Genomic DNA, 17,330 nt, shown 5'->3' with positions numbered 1-17,330 from the left:
CAACATGAAATGCACAGGCGGAGGAAATGACACCAGCTCCCCTCAGAGCGTAATCAGCCAGGGTGACTGCTTCTCCAAATAATATATATAGATATATATTAATATGTACGATAATCAGCGTAAGAGAAAGAGTTTACCTCATCAAAGTCGGCTATGATCTCGTTGAGGAGACGGAGGCACTCCAGTCCTTCCTTATTGACGTCAGACTCGGTGTAGAACTCTTTGAAGTCTGGGATGGAGGCGAACATCATACACACCGACTCGTACGACTGATGATAAAGGTCCTGATAACGAGCGAGAAGAAGAGAACAGCTAGACGCGTTGTAACGACCGAGCCCGGGCGTGAGACAGTTGGAGGCGAGCGCAGAGAGAAGAGAGAAGGTCGGTGAGCTGAATGAATAAATGAGGTGAAGTTTTAATCATCTCAAGGCAGGGCGAGTTTATTTGCAGAGCACATTTCAACAACAAGGCATTTCAAAGTGCTTCACATAAAACCATTAAAAACAACAAAACATGATGCAAAAGAAAGGATTTTAAAACAGTAAAAATGTAATATAAGATGCCGTGCCGTTTAAGAAATAAAGTACAGCAGTGAAATGCAAAAAAATGTGTAATATCCTCGAGTCTGGTTCTCTTAACCCTCCTGTTACCTTAACATTTACTAACATATTTTACCCTCGGGGTCAATTTGACCCCGAGGGTAAAACCTCCAGAAAATTATTAGAATTAATATTGTTTCCCAAGTTTAAGTGTGAGGTACTTTAAGTTTGTTTGTTAACTACCTAAATAGCTCTTTAAATATATAAAAAGTTGATATTTCTTATATGTTTGACACAGTGAAAAACAGCCTGGGGTCAAATTGACCCCAAAGAACACCGACGTTAAACATTGAAGGGGTCAAATTGACCCGAAAGGTAACAGGAGGGTTAAAAAGACAAAATCAAACAGAAAAGTCTTAAATTTAGATTTAAAGGGTCTCAGAGGGTCTCCGAGGGTCTCTGCAGACCTGCAGCTTTCAGGGACCTTGTTCCAGATATGTGGACCAGAGGACCTGAACGCTGCTTCTCCACGTTGAGTTCTGGCTCTTGGACCAGGAAGTAGACCCGTCCCAGACGACCTGAGGGGTCGCGGTGGTTCATAAGGAAGCAAAAGATCACAAGTGTATGTTGGGCCCTAAACTATTCAGGGCTTTATAAACCAGCAGCAGGTTTTTAAAGTCGATTCTTTGTTGGACAGGAAGTCAGGACACCGGGTCCACACACCACTCAGAGGAAAGACAGAAGAACAGAGTACCGAGTGAAAGAAATGTGGGAATTTAAGTGTGTCAGGTAGGAAGGCCACATCCATGACAGCAGCAGAGCACCAAGAGAGGAACAAAGGGAACGAGAAGAAAACACGCAGATTCAATGATTCTGTGAATATGAAGGATGCAAACAACATGGAGGTGTTGAGAAAACAAAAGAATAAGCCGATAAACCACGTGAATCAATAGCTCTCGCTGATAATGGAGACGTATTCTCTCATGTTCAAATGAACAGTTTGAGAAATACACCGTTTTGCTTTCTTATAGATTGTGAAATGAGACGTTAAATGAGACGATGAATATACAGGCAGCAACGGCGGGGAAACAAAAGTAACACGATGGACCTGCCAGCACCTCTACAGTTTACAAAGGAAATCATTAAATCATGCAGAATACTTAAACTAAAGTGGAACAAACACAACTTAATTGCGATGTCGCCGGGGTCATGTGCTGCACCGACTTTATTTCAGTAGCTAACCGGCTTCTGGCATAACCTTGAGACTTCACAAAAAGGCTTTGTTTCCTGCAGTCGGATGAGGTTTAAAGAATGGAAATAACAACATAATAAGCACTGCGGCAGCATTTTTATGTTGATTGCTATTTACATTTATTCAGTATTTTCCTCCTGAGAATTGAAAGAACACAGATAATTCACCCATATGCCATGAATCTCTGGCTTAAATTATTCATCTGTTTTCATTTATTTTTAGGAGTCGTACGCCGTGCACAGAAACGGGTCGTGGGAACGAAAAAGGGGGTAAAAAAGGGGGAAAATCCGCCGTAAATCTCGAGATGCGGGAGAATTGTGCCGCAGAGGAAAATGAAAAACAGTCTGGGGAGAAAAGACGTGGACAGACTCGACCACCGTGGATTATTCCCCAAATCAAACTGCTTCTTCGAGTAAAGATATCAATAAAACATGAATGATTACTACAAAGACTCCTTTTCACCTCATTTTTCCAGTTGCGTCCCAGGAAGTGTTCGGCGACGTGGGCGGGCAGCACGTTCTCCAGCAGAACCCGGTTGAGGTTCTCCATGGTCTCGATCTCTTCGCACTCCCTCTTGAACTTGTCCCTCCACAGGAAGTCCAACCTACAGTAATATTCATTCTGTTACAGGAGGACACAGAGTAAAGAGACACTTGTGTCATTCACACCCAGCACGCGGCTGCAAAGCCACACACAGGAAATCAAGACAAGAACATGGAACATGGCATTTCCCCTGAGGTTGGTTCTGGTCCTCCATACTGAAGTCCTCCAGCCTCAGGTGAGCGAGCGCTTCTTAAAGACAGCCTGCCTGCATTAATCTCTAATAACGTCCTCAGAAATGGAAAGTGTAAAAGGATTTCAAAGAAAACCTGACCAACTGAAACTAAAGCGCTCGCTTTGTATTCATAGAAAATGAATGTCCCGATAAAGACGATCACTGTTTTGCATAAAAGGTAGCGGTCGCTTTCTCTTCTTCTTCTTCTTCTCGTGTTGTGTGTTTGGGGTTATTCATGCCTCAGGGAGTTTCCCATCTATTGGGTTTTAAAACATCCGAGGAGAGCACGGGCTTGTGGATCAGATGGGGTGCCCTGAACACACCATCAATATGAGCTGCAGGCTACCTGTGGACACAGTGTGTGTGTGTGGGGGGGGGGGGGAGATATATTTCATGTCTGTAGTTAGCAGTCTGGATGATGTATGTGTCCACAGAATATTTCTGAAAGCGGTGCCCAATTAAAAAGCTCCAATAGGTGGGGGGGGGGGGGGGGACCATTTGTGTAGGTTTGTAGAGTTTTAACACATCAGTGCCTCACGGAGTTGAGAAACACGGCCGTTTAGAAACCAGCGACTGAGCTTTTCGCCCCATCGTGCATCTGTTCTTCAGCGGTGAATTACCGACGCCTCCGTTCCCCTGGCCGGCTCCTCCCTCTCACGCCGCGCTACAGATGAGCTCATTAGGGTCGACGGTGATAATTTTACACGGCAAATTTGTGAACAGCGGGATAAAAAAAAAAGCATTCGGGACGGATGCGCCCTCGTATCCGGGAACCAATTGACATACTTCTGCGTCGAGGGCGTTGGATGACGGCGCTTCCGACACCTTCTGACCCGCTTCCAGAATTATTTCGAGGATAATTGATAAAGCATTTTACCGCACTAATTTATACCCAAACAGCACGAGGAAGGACAAAACCAATTAACCCCCGAAAGACCTCGATAAGATACGACGGCGACAGAGAGTTCCCCACAGTGAAGACGTGATGGAAGATGAATACTCTCCCTCTCTTCCGGCGCCGTGACCCAGAACAACGCACGGAGCGGGTTGGACTCAGCGGAGCTGCAGTTTTGGGAACAGAAGCTCCGGGGAGAGTCTTTCTGTCCAGAGCGTCTGTTTTGAGGTCAGAGACGACGGATGGTATCCCCGGGGGAAAAAAAAAAAATGCACACCAAATCTGTGTCAGCTGAGTTTAGCTCTCGTTTTAAGCGAGGACGGTGGGCACAGAGGAGATGGAGGCCGGGGGGGCCGGGCCACGGAAATAACCATCCGAACAAGTATTTTGATCCTCGAGCATCTTGAGCCGAATCCTCGAAGGCGAGGTTTACTTGGAGTGAAAATCATTTAAATTTCCTCTGGTTGAAAGTTTCTCCTCGTGCAGAAAAAGTTACGAATTTAACGTTTTGCGGCGGCGACGAATGGCCTCATAAGATCCACTCGGCTGTAGTAGAAACCTGTGCTGTGGACACGAGCGAGAGGCATCAACAGCACATCGTTCACACGTTGCATCGATCGTGCGACCGCGTAGTTCGGTGAGAAGTTGCCTTCTAAGTCGCCTGTAAACTGAGAAGCAGACGACTTCCCTTGGCTTTCCACCCGTGTGTCCGATGGGCCTATGAGACGTCATAGATCCTGTCTGCCTGATGGATCATCGAGGTCTGGATCGTGGAATATGCCGACTACCAACTATCCATACACTCTGTCATATTCATTGATTGTGTTGTTACAGTGTTTTAATTTGTGTGTAATGATTCCTTCTGTACACATGACATCTATTGCACCTGTCCATCCTGGAGAGGGATCCTCCCCTGAAGGTTTCTTTCCTTTTTCCCCCCGTGAAGGGTTGTTTGGGAGTTTTTCCTGATCCGATGTGAGGTCAAAGGTCAGGGATGTCTCTATGTACAGGTTGTAAAGCCCTCTGAGACAAATTAGTAATTTGTGAAAATGGGCTATACAAATAAACTGAATTGAATTGAATTGTGAAAAGGGGGAAATGCAATGTGTTGAAGCTCGACGCTGACCGCCATCTACGAAACGACAAGAAAAAAACGTAATTTTCAGCTTTTCTTTTGTGACAGCGCCTCATTTTTGAAGAACGAAGGGAGTCGTGGAAAAGGGAGCTGTGAGAGGAAGAGCTGCCAGCGGAGGCAACGAGCTGCTTTCTCTTTGGCTGACTCCTGTGCAGCGTGACATCATATCACGCTGAAAGGGACAATTATTATCCAACTTCCTTCTCACAAAGACACGAGTTTACGTGTGCTGCCGCCTGAAGTATTAAAGCACATTTGCTGTTAACGCCAGTGAAGATGACTCGAGATCTCGAGGCTTGTGCACTTGAAGAAGACGACTGACCTGCCTGGCCAACACCAGCAGGGTGACGAAGAAGATGAAAAGCGACACGGAGCCCATCGTCTTCAGATCCTTCAGAACTCCTGGTCTAGACAAAGAGAGAGAGGGAGAGAATATAATGATCAATTAATGCAATGTTGATCGTCTGGAGTCAAAAGTCTCGTAATATTTATATATATATATATATATATATATATTTTAAAAAAAAGTGCATTCAGACATGATTTCACCAGGACGGATGGTTGAACTGCGACGTTTCCCCAGATTTGAGGAAAACAATAATAAAAATCAATGGCACGGTGTGATGTTTTTAATTCTTTTGGAAGCAACCTGCGTCTGTTTATTGATGTGGATGGAAAATAAATGGAGCATTAAAAAACGATAAAGCATGCTCGAATTCAACAGGAAGTAATTGTCATCCTTTGTTTGTGTTAGTATTGCACTGTTTGAGTGACTGATTGCAGTTTATTACTCCTGCGCTTTGGCGCGACCTTCTCCTCGAGGCCTGTGCATCCGGGCAGGGGGACAGACAATGGAAATCAACCTGTGCATTTACATTTTAATTTAAAGTGTTCATCAATGTACATTGTCCCTCTCGAAGCCCAGTGGTCGTCACATATGCAATGAGCAACGTTAAGTACTTCACACGAGAGAGATGCCATGCGGTGCCAGCGTGTCTTCTGCACGTGTAAACTGCTGCTCGTTAAGACGCAGCATTGATTTATTAGGCCGTCCGGGTATTTGCGTTTTATTTAGCACTTCCTAACCAATCTAATTATAAGCCCCAGTGCTTTGGCAACAGCAGAACACTCTTCGTGCTTGTTAAGTCAAGGCGAGAAAGAGAGTTGGAATAAATAAATAAAAAAGAAAAGTATTTCTTCCCCATCCTTCCTGCTGCTGTGAAAAAAACTTTTTGCATAATGTGATTTCTTCAGCAGTGCGACTCCAGCTGGCAGTCAGATGAGAGGAATTAATTCAGCTCTCCATAAACAGCAACTCCTCCTCCTCCTCTGGAATATGTGCACCCGAGTGGTGCTTCGGCCCTCACGACCAGGGTCCAGCCTCATTAGTCGGTTTAATAGGATTCGCTCAATTGATATTCGCAGCCTGCAGGGTCAGAGCAGGGGGGTGGGGGGGGCACTGTATTTTTGGCATTTCTGGGCAAAATACCAAAATAACCTTTCAGCATAATGTAATTCAAGTGCTACCTCAGGACAGGCAGTTTTCTTGGAAAACCTCAAAATAGATACGATAGAATTTGAATGCGCCCTTTCTCCCACCTCTTCGTTTAAGCCCCTCCCACCAGACAAACCTGCAGGCCATAGGTATTTAATTATTACCTAGATTAGACAGTTTGTGTGTGTGTGTGTGTGTGTGTGTGTGTGTGTGTGTGTGTGTGTGCGGGTACCTATCGAGTGTGTCGGTTGTATACAGCGCTTTACTATATCCATCCAGCAGGGAGGCGTGTGTTTGAAGGATGATGATGTTGTAGATCACCACGGCAACCAGCATAACCACCATCTTCAGCTCGTAGTTGATCCTCAGGAACACCGAGCACGACACCAGGCCCAGTATACAGCAGTAGATGAAGTACTAGGCATAATAATAACACTCATTTCATTCATATAGCAGCTTTAAGAACGAGTTTAAAACAAAGCAAAGGCAATAAAACAGGAAGTCCAAAGCGAGCCAAATGTAACCGACTAACATTTAACATAAAACAAAACTAAATACTAAAAGAAATCTCATCTTGAAGCCCTTTAGTGTTGAGCCTGGACTCTGGAGCAGCCAGAAGGGCCACCGGAGGCTCAGCTGGCTCATGAGGGGTCGCCGTTTATTCTATATCTTTTGGTGCCTGACCCAGATGGGCTTTCAAAGTGATCAATACAATCTTGAAACCAATGGAAAGCCAACAGAAGTGGAGAGAGCGAAGCCCGGATTGGGGCGACGTCGTCCGCGTGAACAACGTGTGCACGTTTGATTACGGCTGCCGCACGACGTCATCAGGCTGGACACCCGGTGACTTCAACAGCCGCAACCTCACATTTGTTGATTGTGCAATACTGTTCTGATAATACTGTTCTGATTACGCAATACTCATTTTGATTGTGCAATACTGTTCTCACATTTCCGTGTCTTATTGTTTTTTTCTGATATTTTCTTACAGTAGTACCATTTTACCTCTTTTTGTATTTTTCACCGGGCTTTCAAGTTTCGCCAATGGAAACCCAACCTCGTGATTATAGTGAGAGCATGACAGACGTACTTATGTGAACAAGTCTTCGTGGGTGGCTGAGTATTTCACCATTTTGTGAATATGTGTGTATTTTCCATACCTGTGCGTATTTCAACTCGTAGTTACTATAGGACTCGTTCATTCATGTTCCGGAACCCCTCCTCGGTTATCCTTCCTACCCGTTCTACTCACACCCAGCACCTGGTCACAGGAGGCCTCTGGAACTGTCAGTCAGCCAACCGCAAGGCTGGTTTCATCTCTGGCTTTGCCATGGAGCAGTCGCTTGACTTCCTGGCTCTCACTGAGACCTGGATCACAGCAGACAACACGTCTACCCCGGCTGCTCTCTCCTCGGCCTTCTCCTTCAGCCACACACCCAGACCCTCTGGTCGGGGTGGAGGTACAGGTTTACTCATCTCACCCAAATGGTGTTTCTCTCCCTACCCGCTTCCACTCTTTATCCCACTGACTTTTGAGTTCCATGCTGTGACGGTTACTCATCCGGTTCAACTACACATTGTTGTTCTCTACCGTCCCCCTGGTTCTTTGGGAGATTTCTTGGAAGAGCTAGACGTCCTCCTGTCGAACTTCTCGGAACACGGCCCCCCGCTCCTCCTCCTGGGCGACTTCAACATCCAGACAGAGAAGTCATGTGATCTAGGAGGGTAAATGGACCTGTGCTTGTGTAGCACTTTTTTACTCTTGCGACCACTCGTAGCGCTTTAACACGACATGACATCATCATGGACCCGTTCACACGCCGATGGGAGGAGCTAAGGGTCCACCTGCACATCGGCAGTAACTACCAGCCACACGGGAGACATTTTGAGTTTATCGGAGCCGGGGATCGAACCAGCGGTCCTCTGACAAATGTTTTAGATGACCGTCAAGTCGCGTAAGTCGTCTCTTCGGCTGCCGGTTGACACGTTGCTGACGTCTCCCTCTAAGAACTCACCGGCAGGTAGAACTTGTTTTCTCCCGTGTTTTTTTCCAGGTAGTCCGGCAGGCTGTCGTTGGTTCGGTTGACAGGGGGAGACGTCGTCAGGACGTCCTCAACGGATCCTCCGGGCTCCTCCACGAAGAACTGGCCCAACAAAACAAATCAGTGACATCGGCACAGCAGCGAGAACTGATTTACTTTGCGTTTGCGACGGCTTCGCTCCAAACATATCGTCATCCTGGAAGTGCTTTTTCTCAATTCGGACCTGACATGTTTTTTTTGTTCTGTGTGCCATCTTTATTTACTCTTACCCAGTAACATATAGACTGATACGTACACATCTGAACAAAAGATTTTTTTTAAAAAAAGGTACACATTTTAAAATGATTAAAGTAGCCCTAGTGGTTGCAGAGATACAGCCTTTTTAGTTTGGGGATGCCATTTTTGGAGCAGAGGCCTACAAAAAGCTTGGTGCTTAACCCTCCTGTTGCCTTCGGGTCAATTTGATCCCATTCAATGTTTAACCCTCCTGGTACCTTTATATTTACTGACATATTTTACCCTTGGGGTCAATTTGACCCCAGCAATTAAAACCTCCAGAAAATTATTAGAATTAATATTGTTTTCCAAGTTTAAGTGTGAGGTACTTTATGTTTGTTTGTTGACTACCTAAATATCCCTTTAAATATATAAAAAAGTTGATATTTCTTATATGTTTGACAGTGAAAAACAGCCTGGGCTCAAATTGACCCCAAAGAACACCGACATTAAACATTGAATGGGGTCAAATTGACCCTAAATGTAACAGGAGGGTTAAAAGGTTAAAGGCTAAAACAAATTAATTATCTTTTGATTGTGTGGAGAGTGCAGGAACACTTTGCATGCATTAAGTCTGGACCTAGTCAAATGCATCATATGTATCCTTGTATGTTTTAATAATAAATACACTGTGTGAGCTGAGGGAATTAATTGTACTTTTGATAAAGTATAAAACTTGCAATAAAATGCCTGAACTGGTCCTGTATGAATGAAGTATGAACTGGTCCTGTATGAATGAAGTATGAACTGGTCCTGTATTAATGAAGTATGAACTGGTCCTGTATGAATGAAGTATGAACTGGTCCTGTATGAATGAAGTATGAACTGGTCCTGTATGAATGAAGTATGAACTGGTCCTGTATTAATGAAATATGAACTGGTCCTGTATGAATGAAGTATGAACTGGTCCTGTATGAATGAAGTATGAACTGGTCCTGTATTAATGAAGTATGAACTGGTCCTGTATGAATGAAGTATGAACTGGTCCTGTATGAATGAAGTATGAACTGGTCCTGTATTAATGAAGTGTGAACTGGTCCTGTATGAATGAAGAATGAACTGGTCCTGTATGAATGAAGTATGAACTGGTCCTGTATTAATGAAGTATGAACTGGTCCTGTGTGAATGAAGTATGAACTGGTCCTGTATGAATGAAGTATGAACTGGTCCTGTATTAATGAAGTATGAACTGGTCCTGTATTAATGAAGTATGAACTGGTCCTGTATGAATGAAGTATGAACTGGTCCTGTATTAATGAAGTATGAACTGGTCCTGTATTAATGAAGTATGAACTGGTCCTGTATGAATGAAGTATGAACTGGTCCTGTATTAATGAAGTATGAACTGGTCCTGTATGAATGAAGTATGAACTGGTCCTGTGTGAATGAAGTATGAACTGGTCCTGTATTAATGAACTATGAACTGGTCCTGTATGAATGAAGTATGAACTGGTCCTGTATGAATGAAGTATGAACTGGTCCTGTATTAATGAAGTATGAACTGGTCCTGTATTAATGAAGTATGAACTGGTCCTGTATGAATGAAGTATGAACTGGTCCTGTATTAATGAAGTATGAACTGGTCCTGTATTAATGAAGTATGAACTGGTCCTGTATTAATGAAGTATGAACTGGTCCTGTGTGAATGAAGTATGAACTGGTCCTGTATGAATGAAGTATGAACTGGTCCTGTATTAATGAAGTATGAACTGGTCCTGTATGAATGAAGTATGAACTGGTCCTGTATTAATGAAGTATGAACTGGTCCTGTATGAATGAAGTATGAACTGGTCCTGTATTAATGAACTATGAACTGGTCCTGTATGAATGAAGTATGAACTGGTCCTGTATGAATGAAGTATGAACTGGTCCTGTATGAATGAAGTATGAACTGGTCCTGTATGAATGAAGTATGAACTGGTCCTGTATGAATGAAGTATGAACTGGTCCTGTATGAATGAAGTATGAACTGGTCCTGTATTAATGAAGTATGAACTGGTCCTGTATGAATGAAGTATGAACTGGTCCTGTATTAATGAAGTATGAACTGGTCCTGTATTAATGAAGTATGAACTGGTCCTGTGTGAATGAAGTATGAACTGGTCCTGTATGAATGAAGTATGAACTGGTCCTGTATGAATGAAGTATGAACTGGTCCTGTGAATGAAGTATGAACTGGTCCTGTATTAATGAACTATGAACTGGTCCTGTATGAATGAAGTATGAACTGGTCCTGTATGAATGAAGTATGAACTGGTCCTGTATTAATGAAGTATGAACTGGTCCTGTATGAATGAAGTATGAACTGGTCCTGTATGAATGAAGTATGAACTGGTCCTGTATGAATGAAGTATGAACTGGTCCTGTATGAATGAAGTATGAACTGGTCCTGTATTAATGAAGTATGAACTGGTCCTGTATGAATGAAATATGAACTGGTCCTGTATTAATGAAGTATGAACTGGTCCTGTATGAATGAAGTATGAACTGGTCCTGTATGAATGAAGTATGAACTGGTCCTGTATTAATGAAGTATGAACTGGTCCTGTATGAATGAATTATGAACTGGTCCTGTATGAAGAAGTATGAACTGGTCCTGTATGAATGAAGTATGAACTGGTCCTGTATTAATGAAGTATGAACTGGTCCTGTATTAATGAAGTATGAACTGGTCCTGTATGAATGAATTATGAACTGGTCCTGTATGAAGAAGTATGAACTGGTCCTGTATGAATGAAGTATGAACTGGTCCTGTATTAATGAACTATGAAGGAGCGCCGTGACCCCAGAGGGTTGACGCACACGCAACATCTCCACCTGCGAACTCGCTTCTCACCATGTTGAAGACGGCCATCACGAGGATGAGAGCGGTGGTCATCATGGTGAGGACCAATCGCAGCCAGGGGTTATTGGTGACGATGATGCGGGAGGACTTGGGGAACCAGCTCAGGGAGCAGAAGGACCCCTTCCTCCCCTGCTGAGGGCGCAAAGAAACGGGGGGAAAAGGAACGGATGAGAGCGGGAAGGAAAGAGCTAACATACAAATCATGGTGAAACCATTTATTGTCCCTCATACTTGGAGCTGGTCATTTTCCTGTGTGGTCCGTCATGTGACTCCAATGAAGATAAAGACAGTAATAACTCCATTTATTATCGTTATTCTCGTAGCTCAGGGCAGTGCCGTCGATCTCACTACACGTTTCTGAAAGTGTTTTCTTTTTGACGAGTGTTTATTTTCCTATATATAAACTTAGTGTATTTGTGTCTGTATAGTCCTCAGAAACTCATCAAGAATTAGCATTAGATAATGACTAATTTGCACATATAATTATAAAACTGGTGATATATTTGAGCTGTGTTTGTTTACGCTATTCAAAATGTGTATTATCTTACAATACATATCTTTAAAGTCTGTTTTCTCGAAATGAGTTTGTTTCTCAATGAGCCAGAAGCCTCCACCTCACTCAAAACCTCCCCGTTTCATTCCCATCTATATCCTGAAGGCTTCCACCGAGGGGCTTCTTCAAACATCTTTCATAGCACGATTTATAAAACATTGTATTCCTAAACTTCTGGGGTTGTTAACAGTATTTCTGTTACAAAAATATATCAACATTCTCACTGTGACCCCTCCGGGATGGACTTTGCTGTGCCAGATTAAAAACACTGTAACCGATGCTAACTTGATTTGATGATGTAACCTTAAACATGTACTAAATTAGACTGGTGACGTGCGAATGTGTGATTTGCTGTGGTTTTTCTAATTATTTTAATCTATTTTTTGGTCTGTTTTTTGTTGTTCTTCACCCTTTTATTTCTCCTTTCTCATTGTATTGTATCCTTAAAGTCCTGTCTTGTTAATTTGTAAAATCAAAATAAATATATATAAAATTCTCTCTGTAAAAACCATGAATAATGAGAAGAAAAAAAGGGATTTTAATTCAACGTAAAGATTTCTGTTCTGGAAATGTTTGCAAACTAAAAACACAATTAACACATTATTGTTTACTTTTCATATTCAAACATACAATTTCAGAAGACTTGATTTTCTTAATGTGATTGGAACATTTTTATGCTGATATCTCGTAGTTATTGTTAGTTTCACTTTTCACCTGCAGTGTTGAAATAATGATTAGTTAGAAACATCTTCTGCTCTTACTCAAATCTTCCAACCCTGTTTCTATTACAAATAAACTTTAAAATATAACAATAAACCAGTGTGAACGTTTTCTCTCAAAACCTTTTTAAGACCAGATGTTGAATTGCGTTCTTGTGTTTGTGACTCGGATGTTGAATTTGATCCAGACGGGTTTTAATCACACGTCTGGATCAAATTAACACTTGTTTGACGAATTGATTCACAGAGACAATAAATTAAGTTTAATCACAATCGCTGAGTACTGCACTCTGTCACAGATACACAGAACACACACTTTCACGATGACATGTCCCATCAAAATTGGCGTCTCCTCATTCTGTTGGGGGGCTACAATCCTCCAATTAAACACAAGTTAAACCGCTGCCAATTTAGACAAATTTGAATTAATTAAGAGTCGTTCTACTGGCACACTTTGTTATTAACATGCTATGAAAACTATGAATGAAAACATTACGACAAACGGAAAATTCCTTTGTTCATAGTTATAAATATGAATATTATCTGCTTTCTTGCACTGTAGGTCACATACAATTGTGAATTAACCCATTTTAAGTAACTAATTGAACAAGAATCCTTACTTTAAGCTGATATCTCGCTGCTATTGATAACCCTCCACTGATTAGGGAGACACTACTCTCTTGAGAAGAACGATGGGAGGGAAATAGGCCGTTAGGGGAGAAGGTATGTATTGATTGTCCATGAAACACTCGTGACAGGTAGTCGCAGCAGCTTGTTAATAACAGCCATCTTGAGCTGGATGACGAGCAGTAGCAGCGTCCTGATGGATGAACTGTTGTGGAGTTATTTTAGTAGATACTGTCTTCTGATTATTTTGTTCATCGATTAATTCGCATGAGAAGCACTTTTCAAGTCGCCGGACGCCATTAGATTTGAAGGCTGCTGAATGGTGGACTTTACAAATGTTTGGATCGCAAACAACGCCACGCCCCATGCAGCTTGATGCACGGGCCGACGAGGAAGAGGTGGATATTGAAAGCTTAAAGGGCAACAAATATGGATTGAAGCGACATTTAGATACAAATATTTCTTTAGGAAACAATCCTACACAGCCACTGGAATCTAACTACAACAAGTATAATACGAAGAATATTAGTGTTCCTTTTTCGTTAGTTAGAAACGTCGTTCTACCCAAAAACAGACACAACTACAAATGTCTCTTCCAAGGAAAAGAGGAGAGAAGTTGTGTGGAGAAGACAGTTTGATAATCTTTGAACATTTTTTTTGAAAAAAAACTAGAAGTGACATCAAGAATGTTGAACGTATGACAAACTATGTCGCCATAAATGTTTTGTCCAATGAAAATAGCAAAAAGGAACGACAAAGACGAGCCGACCAATGAAGCTTAGGGGATTCAACCCTTCCTTCTTTTGCAAAGGAGCTTTAAAGTTTAAAGTAAATCTGGATCACGTACTGAACACCAGCGTAGTTGACTCTGTTCCTTACATCGGTCCCATCACAGCCATTAGAGCGTCTGCATGTTTTATTAAGATATTTACATTTGGCCTGATGATTACGTATCACAAGAAGAAGGAATGGACATTGACACACTATCGACACTTTTGCACTCGTCACTTACATACACTGTCACTTTCAAATCACTGCTTGTACTTACACTTACATACTGTCTCTTACACGACAAATACATATTTATCAGAATTATTGCACTACCTGCTACTCCCATTTGTCTGTAGATTAGTTTATTATATGTTACTATATGTGTATTATGTTATATGTATATATGTTAGTATTATATGTATAGGTTGGTATATGTTTTAGCATATTGTATTGTATATTTATCTTGGATATTTAGTAAGGTTATTATATGTTATTACATGTAAATTATGTTCAGAGTACTTGTACAGAGTGTATGTCATGTTATGTTATGTTATATTATGTTTGCTATGTTATGCTATGGTAGTTGTTGTGTGGTGCCTTGTCCTAAGAATTTCAGTGCCCAGTCTGATCCTGTGCCATTCTGTGCATCTGACAATAAAAGACTTGTAACTTGTAACGTAATATATTACTGTCTCAATATTTCACGCCACCCTTAATAAGCAATCTAATATATCGACCTGTTGGGGGATGATTCTGGCGTCAACGTATAGACAATTAGACTAATACGCTTAAATAGCATTTAAGCAAGTAAAATATCCTTTCCAAATTCATGATCTCAGGTGTGTGTGAGTATGTGTGTGTGTGTGTGTTGCAAGATGAATCCATGCAAACCCACCAGGATGTGACCGGCGAAGCAAAGGAGCAGAATCAAAGCCAGCAGCAGGAACGCGAGGCCAAAGGAGATCCCCAGCACAGCAGTTCTGCAACAACACAACAACACACATTACTCTCTCAACCCTCTTGGCTCGTCCCTACAGGACCATCCCACGTTACAAATGTATTGGAGGCTCTGATGTATTCTACCCCCAGACCAGCAATCCATTAGCGCTGAGTAAGCAGAACCGAGGGCGGTACAGTACAGCAAACTGTACGTGCTTCTTGATGCCGTTACGCTCAGGCCTCACGGCGTTCTACGGAGGCCGATTTAAGGATCCTCGTCGTAAAAACGGATGATGTCACGTCTGAACGTGAGGGCCCAAGGGGAAGAGAGCGAGAGGGTGGGAGGCGAATCACACAATCAATAGCCTCTCAGATGCCGAATTACACCTTTGGCACCCAGAGTCAGTAAATGAGCATGACCGTGAATTTCTCCCCTCGCCGTAAAAGACGACGCACTTTGATCCTCGTCTATAATCACCACCAGACACGGTGCACTTTCATCTCGATCGAATTTTAAACATTCGGCCTCTTGCTCCCCTGCCTCCTTTCATTTCAGCGAGGTCCTGTTGATGAGACAGCTGGCATCAAATTACTTTTTCATTCCTCCCCCCCTCCCCACTCCCGCTGCCACAGCTGGACTTTGCCGATGCTCCGGGGGACTGGGCATTGATTGTACATCCTGTGAGAGGGTGCAGACTTACTTGGGCAAGACGAGGATCTGCACTATGAATATACAGCTGAATATGAGGCAGGCGCAGGTGACGTAATACTTGAAGGCCGGTAGTGTTGTAGATCTGTACTGTTGAGAGAAGCGGAAAAAAATACTGAATTGGGTAGAACGTTGAGAAAGGTTGTGCGTCATAGCAGCAGTGACTCACGCTCAAGTAAAATAAACAACGGACCAGACTTGTGTGTGGAATTAAGTAAAAAAGGATAAATAGAATACGCAGCGTCGGAAATACACGAGGGCAAAGGGCAAAACTGCCCTTAAGAAATATAATGTTGCCCCTGATATCACGAGGAGAGGCAAAAGACGCCCACATATTTGATAAATTAATAGCGTTTTCTTTTTGTTCTTTGTTGTGTCTTATCTGTATTGCCTTTACTCGGTAGATACACACAGAACAAATCTATAAATATAATTTTTTATTTAAAAAACAAAGAAAAGAGTTATAATTGTTAATAGATGTTTCGAAAAATGTAATAACAATAAATAACCACACAAAAATAAGGATGAAATTGAATAGGATTGTCTGATTTATGTTTTCTGTTTGTTTTTTGTTAAATAAATCTAAGAAATCACTTTTAATCCGTAGACTTCTGCCTAACAGTCTTATTATTGCCATTTTTATAACAATTGCTCATATACTGTATGCCTAATTAACTGTATTTATTAGTTGGTACACAAGTTTGAGAAAGTGTGAAATAATTCCCCTTGATTTCAGTTATTCCATTACCTATCCTGATAATACAAGAATACAGGGATTTGAGGTCAAAGTGTCGACGGTATAGCAGACCATCTGTGTTCTATGTGCTTGTTCTCTCTGCCTCACTGACAACTACACAATTCCATCGATTGGTGTCCCTGGAGAACAATGCTGGCAGGTGTTTCGTATGCATTCGCTTACCTCTTTCTCCAGAGCTTTGTTGTGGAAGAACAATGAGATCCTCTGGATGTCCTCAGACTTCAGCCACTGTCTGCAGAGACAATCCAAACAGACGGATTCAGGCCGAACAGAAGCACCAGGCTGTGGGTTGTTATGTGGGAGCTGCACACTATTCTTCATGCTGCTGCAATGAGCCTAATACTAAGGTTTCCATTAAATATTTGTGAGCTTATTTCAATTTTAAAATAGCCACGATTTCATGACAAACACATCAGTGAAAAAGGCCAGAAATACTTCTTTTTTTTAATCCATGAATACAAAATAAATGGTAATATATTCATCGCAATTGTTTTGGGGTAAAAAAATGTTTAAAGAAACACTGCGTACAAAAATAAATCACAGTAGTTAGAAACTGTAATTTACAAACTAATTTAGTAGATAAGACATAACGTAGTCAAAGTTATTACATCGTGATTTCATGATGACGAATGTTGAGATGCCGGTCATGTTCTCTGCCCAGAGAATTTTTTTGCTGCTCATGTTTATATATTTCTTCTTGATGCAATAAAAATAAATAACAAAAAGACTCCAGGAATTCACGATGTTTTTGTTCCATTTAATTTGCCGCCTTGTTTATCTTAGCAAATGAGTTACAACTGCATCCCCGGTGCATCGCTGTGTTGCATAATGCCGATAAAAGATCATTGAAATGTACCCAGAGGGACATTTTGTTCGGGCGATAGCGGCTGCACAGCAGCTGCAATCAGCTTAAAATAATACGCAGCCAACGAGACAGTAGACTGGCACACCGAGACGCGGTAGAAAATAGATGTAAAAATATTGCACATGCCCCGAGAGAT

At 42.0% G+C, this 17,330-nt stretch overlaps 1 protein-coding gene across 4 annotated transcripts in view; it reads right to left on the bottom strand.

Moving 5' to 3' along the window:
- Positions 1-17,330, bottom strand: part of LOC130194309 (adenylate cyclase type 2-like) — a 52,835-nt gene that overhangs the window by 1,943 nt on the left and 33,562 nt on the right. Inside the window, exons 13-21 of one of the 4 annotated variants that reach the window (XM_056415264.1) lie at positions 16,492-16,561; positions 15,565-15,662; positions 14,820-14,904; positions 11,246-11,386; positions 8,107-8,235; positions 6,324-6,508; positions 4,919-5,003; positions 2,254-2,412; positions 138-284 (exon numbers count right to left, since the gene is read on the bottom strand). In XM_056415264.1, the coding sequence (XP_056271239.1) occupies positions 138-284; positions 2,254-2,412; positions 4,919-5,003; positions 6,324-6,508; positions 8,107-8,235; positions 11,246-11,386; positions 14,820-14,904; positions 15,565-15,662; positions 16,492-16,561 (1,099 nt within the window). Of the gene's footprint in view, positions 1-137; positions 285-2,253; positions 2,413-4,918; positions 5,004-6,323; positions 6,509-8,106; positions 8,236-11,245; positions 11,387-14,819; positions 14,905-15,564; positions 15,663-16,491; positions 16,562-17,330 lie in introns of those variants that run through there. The other 3 variants (XM_056415271.1, XM_056415279.1, XM_056415287.1) reach the window with 3 other exon arrangements.

This window comes from Pseudoliparis swirei, chromosome 1 (assembly GCF_029220125.1).
Source record: "Pseudoliparis swirei isolate HS2019 ecotype Mariana Trench chromosome 1, NWPU_hadal_v1, whole genome shotgun sequence".
Lineage (NCBI taxonomy): Eukaryota > Metazoa > Chordata > Actinopteri > Perciformes > Liparidae > Pseudoliparis > Pseudoliparis swirei.
The sequence above is the reverse complement of the archived record's forward strand: the minus strand, read 5'-3'. Positions and strand labels throughout refer to the sequence as shown.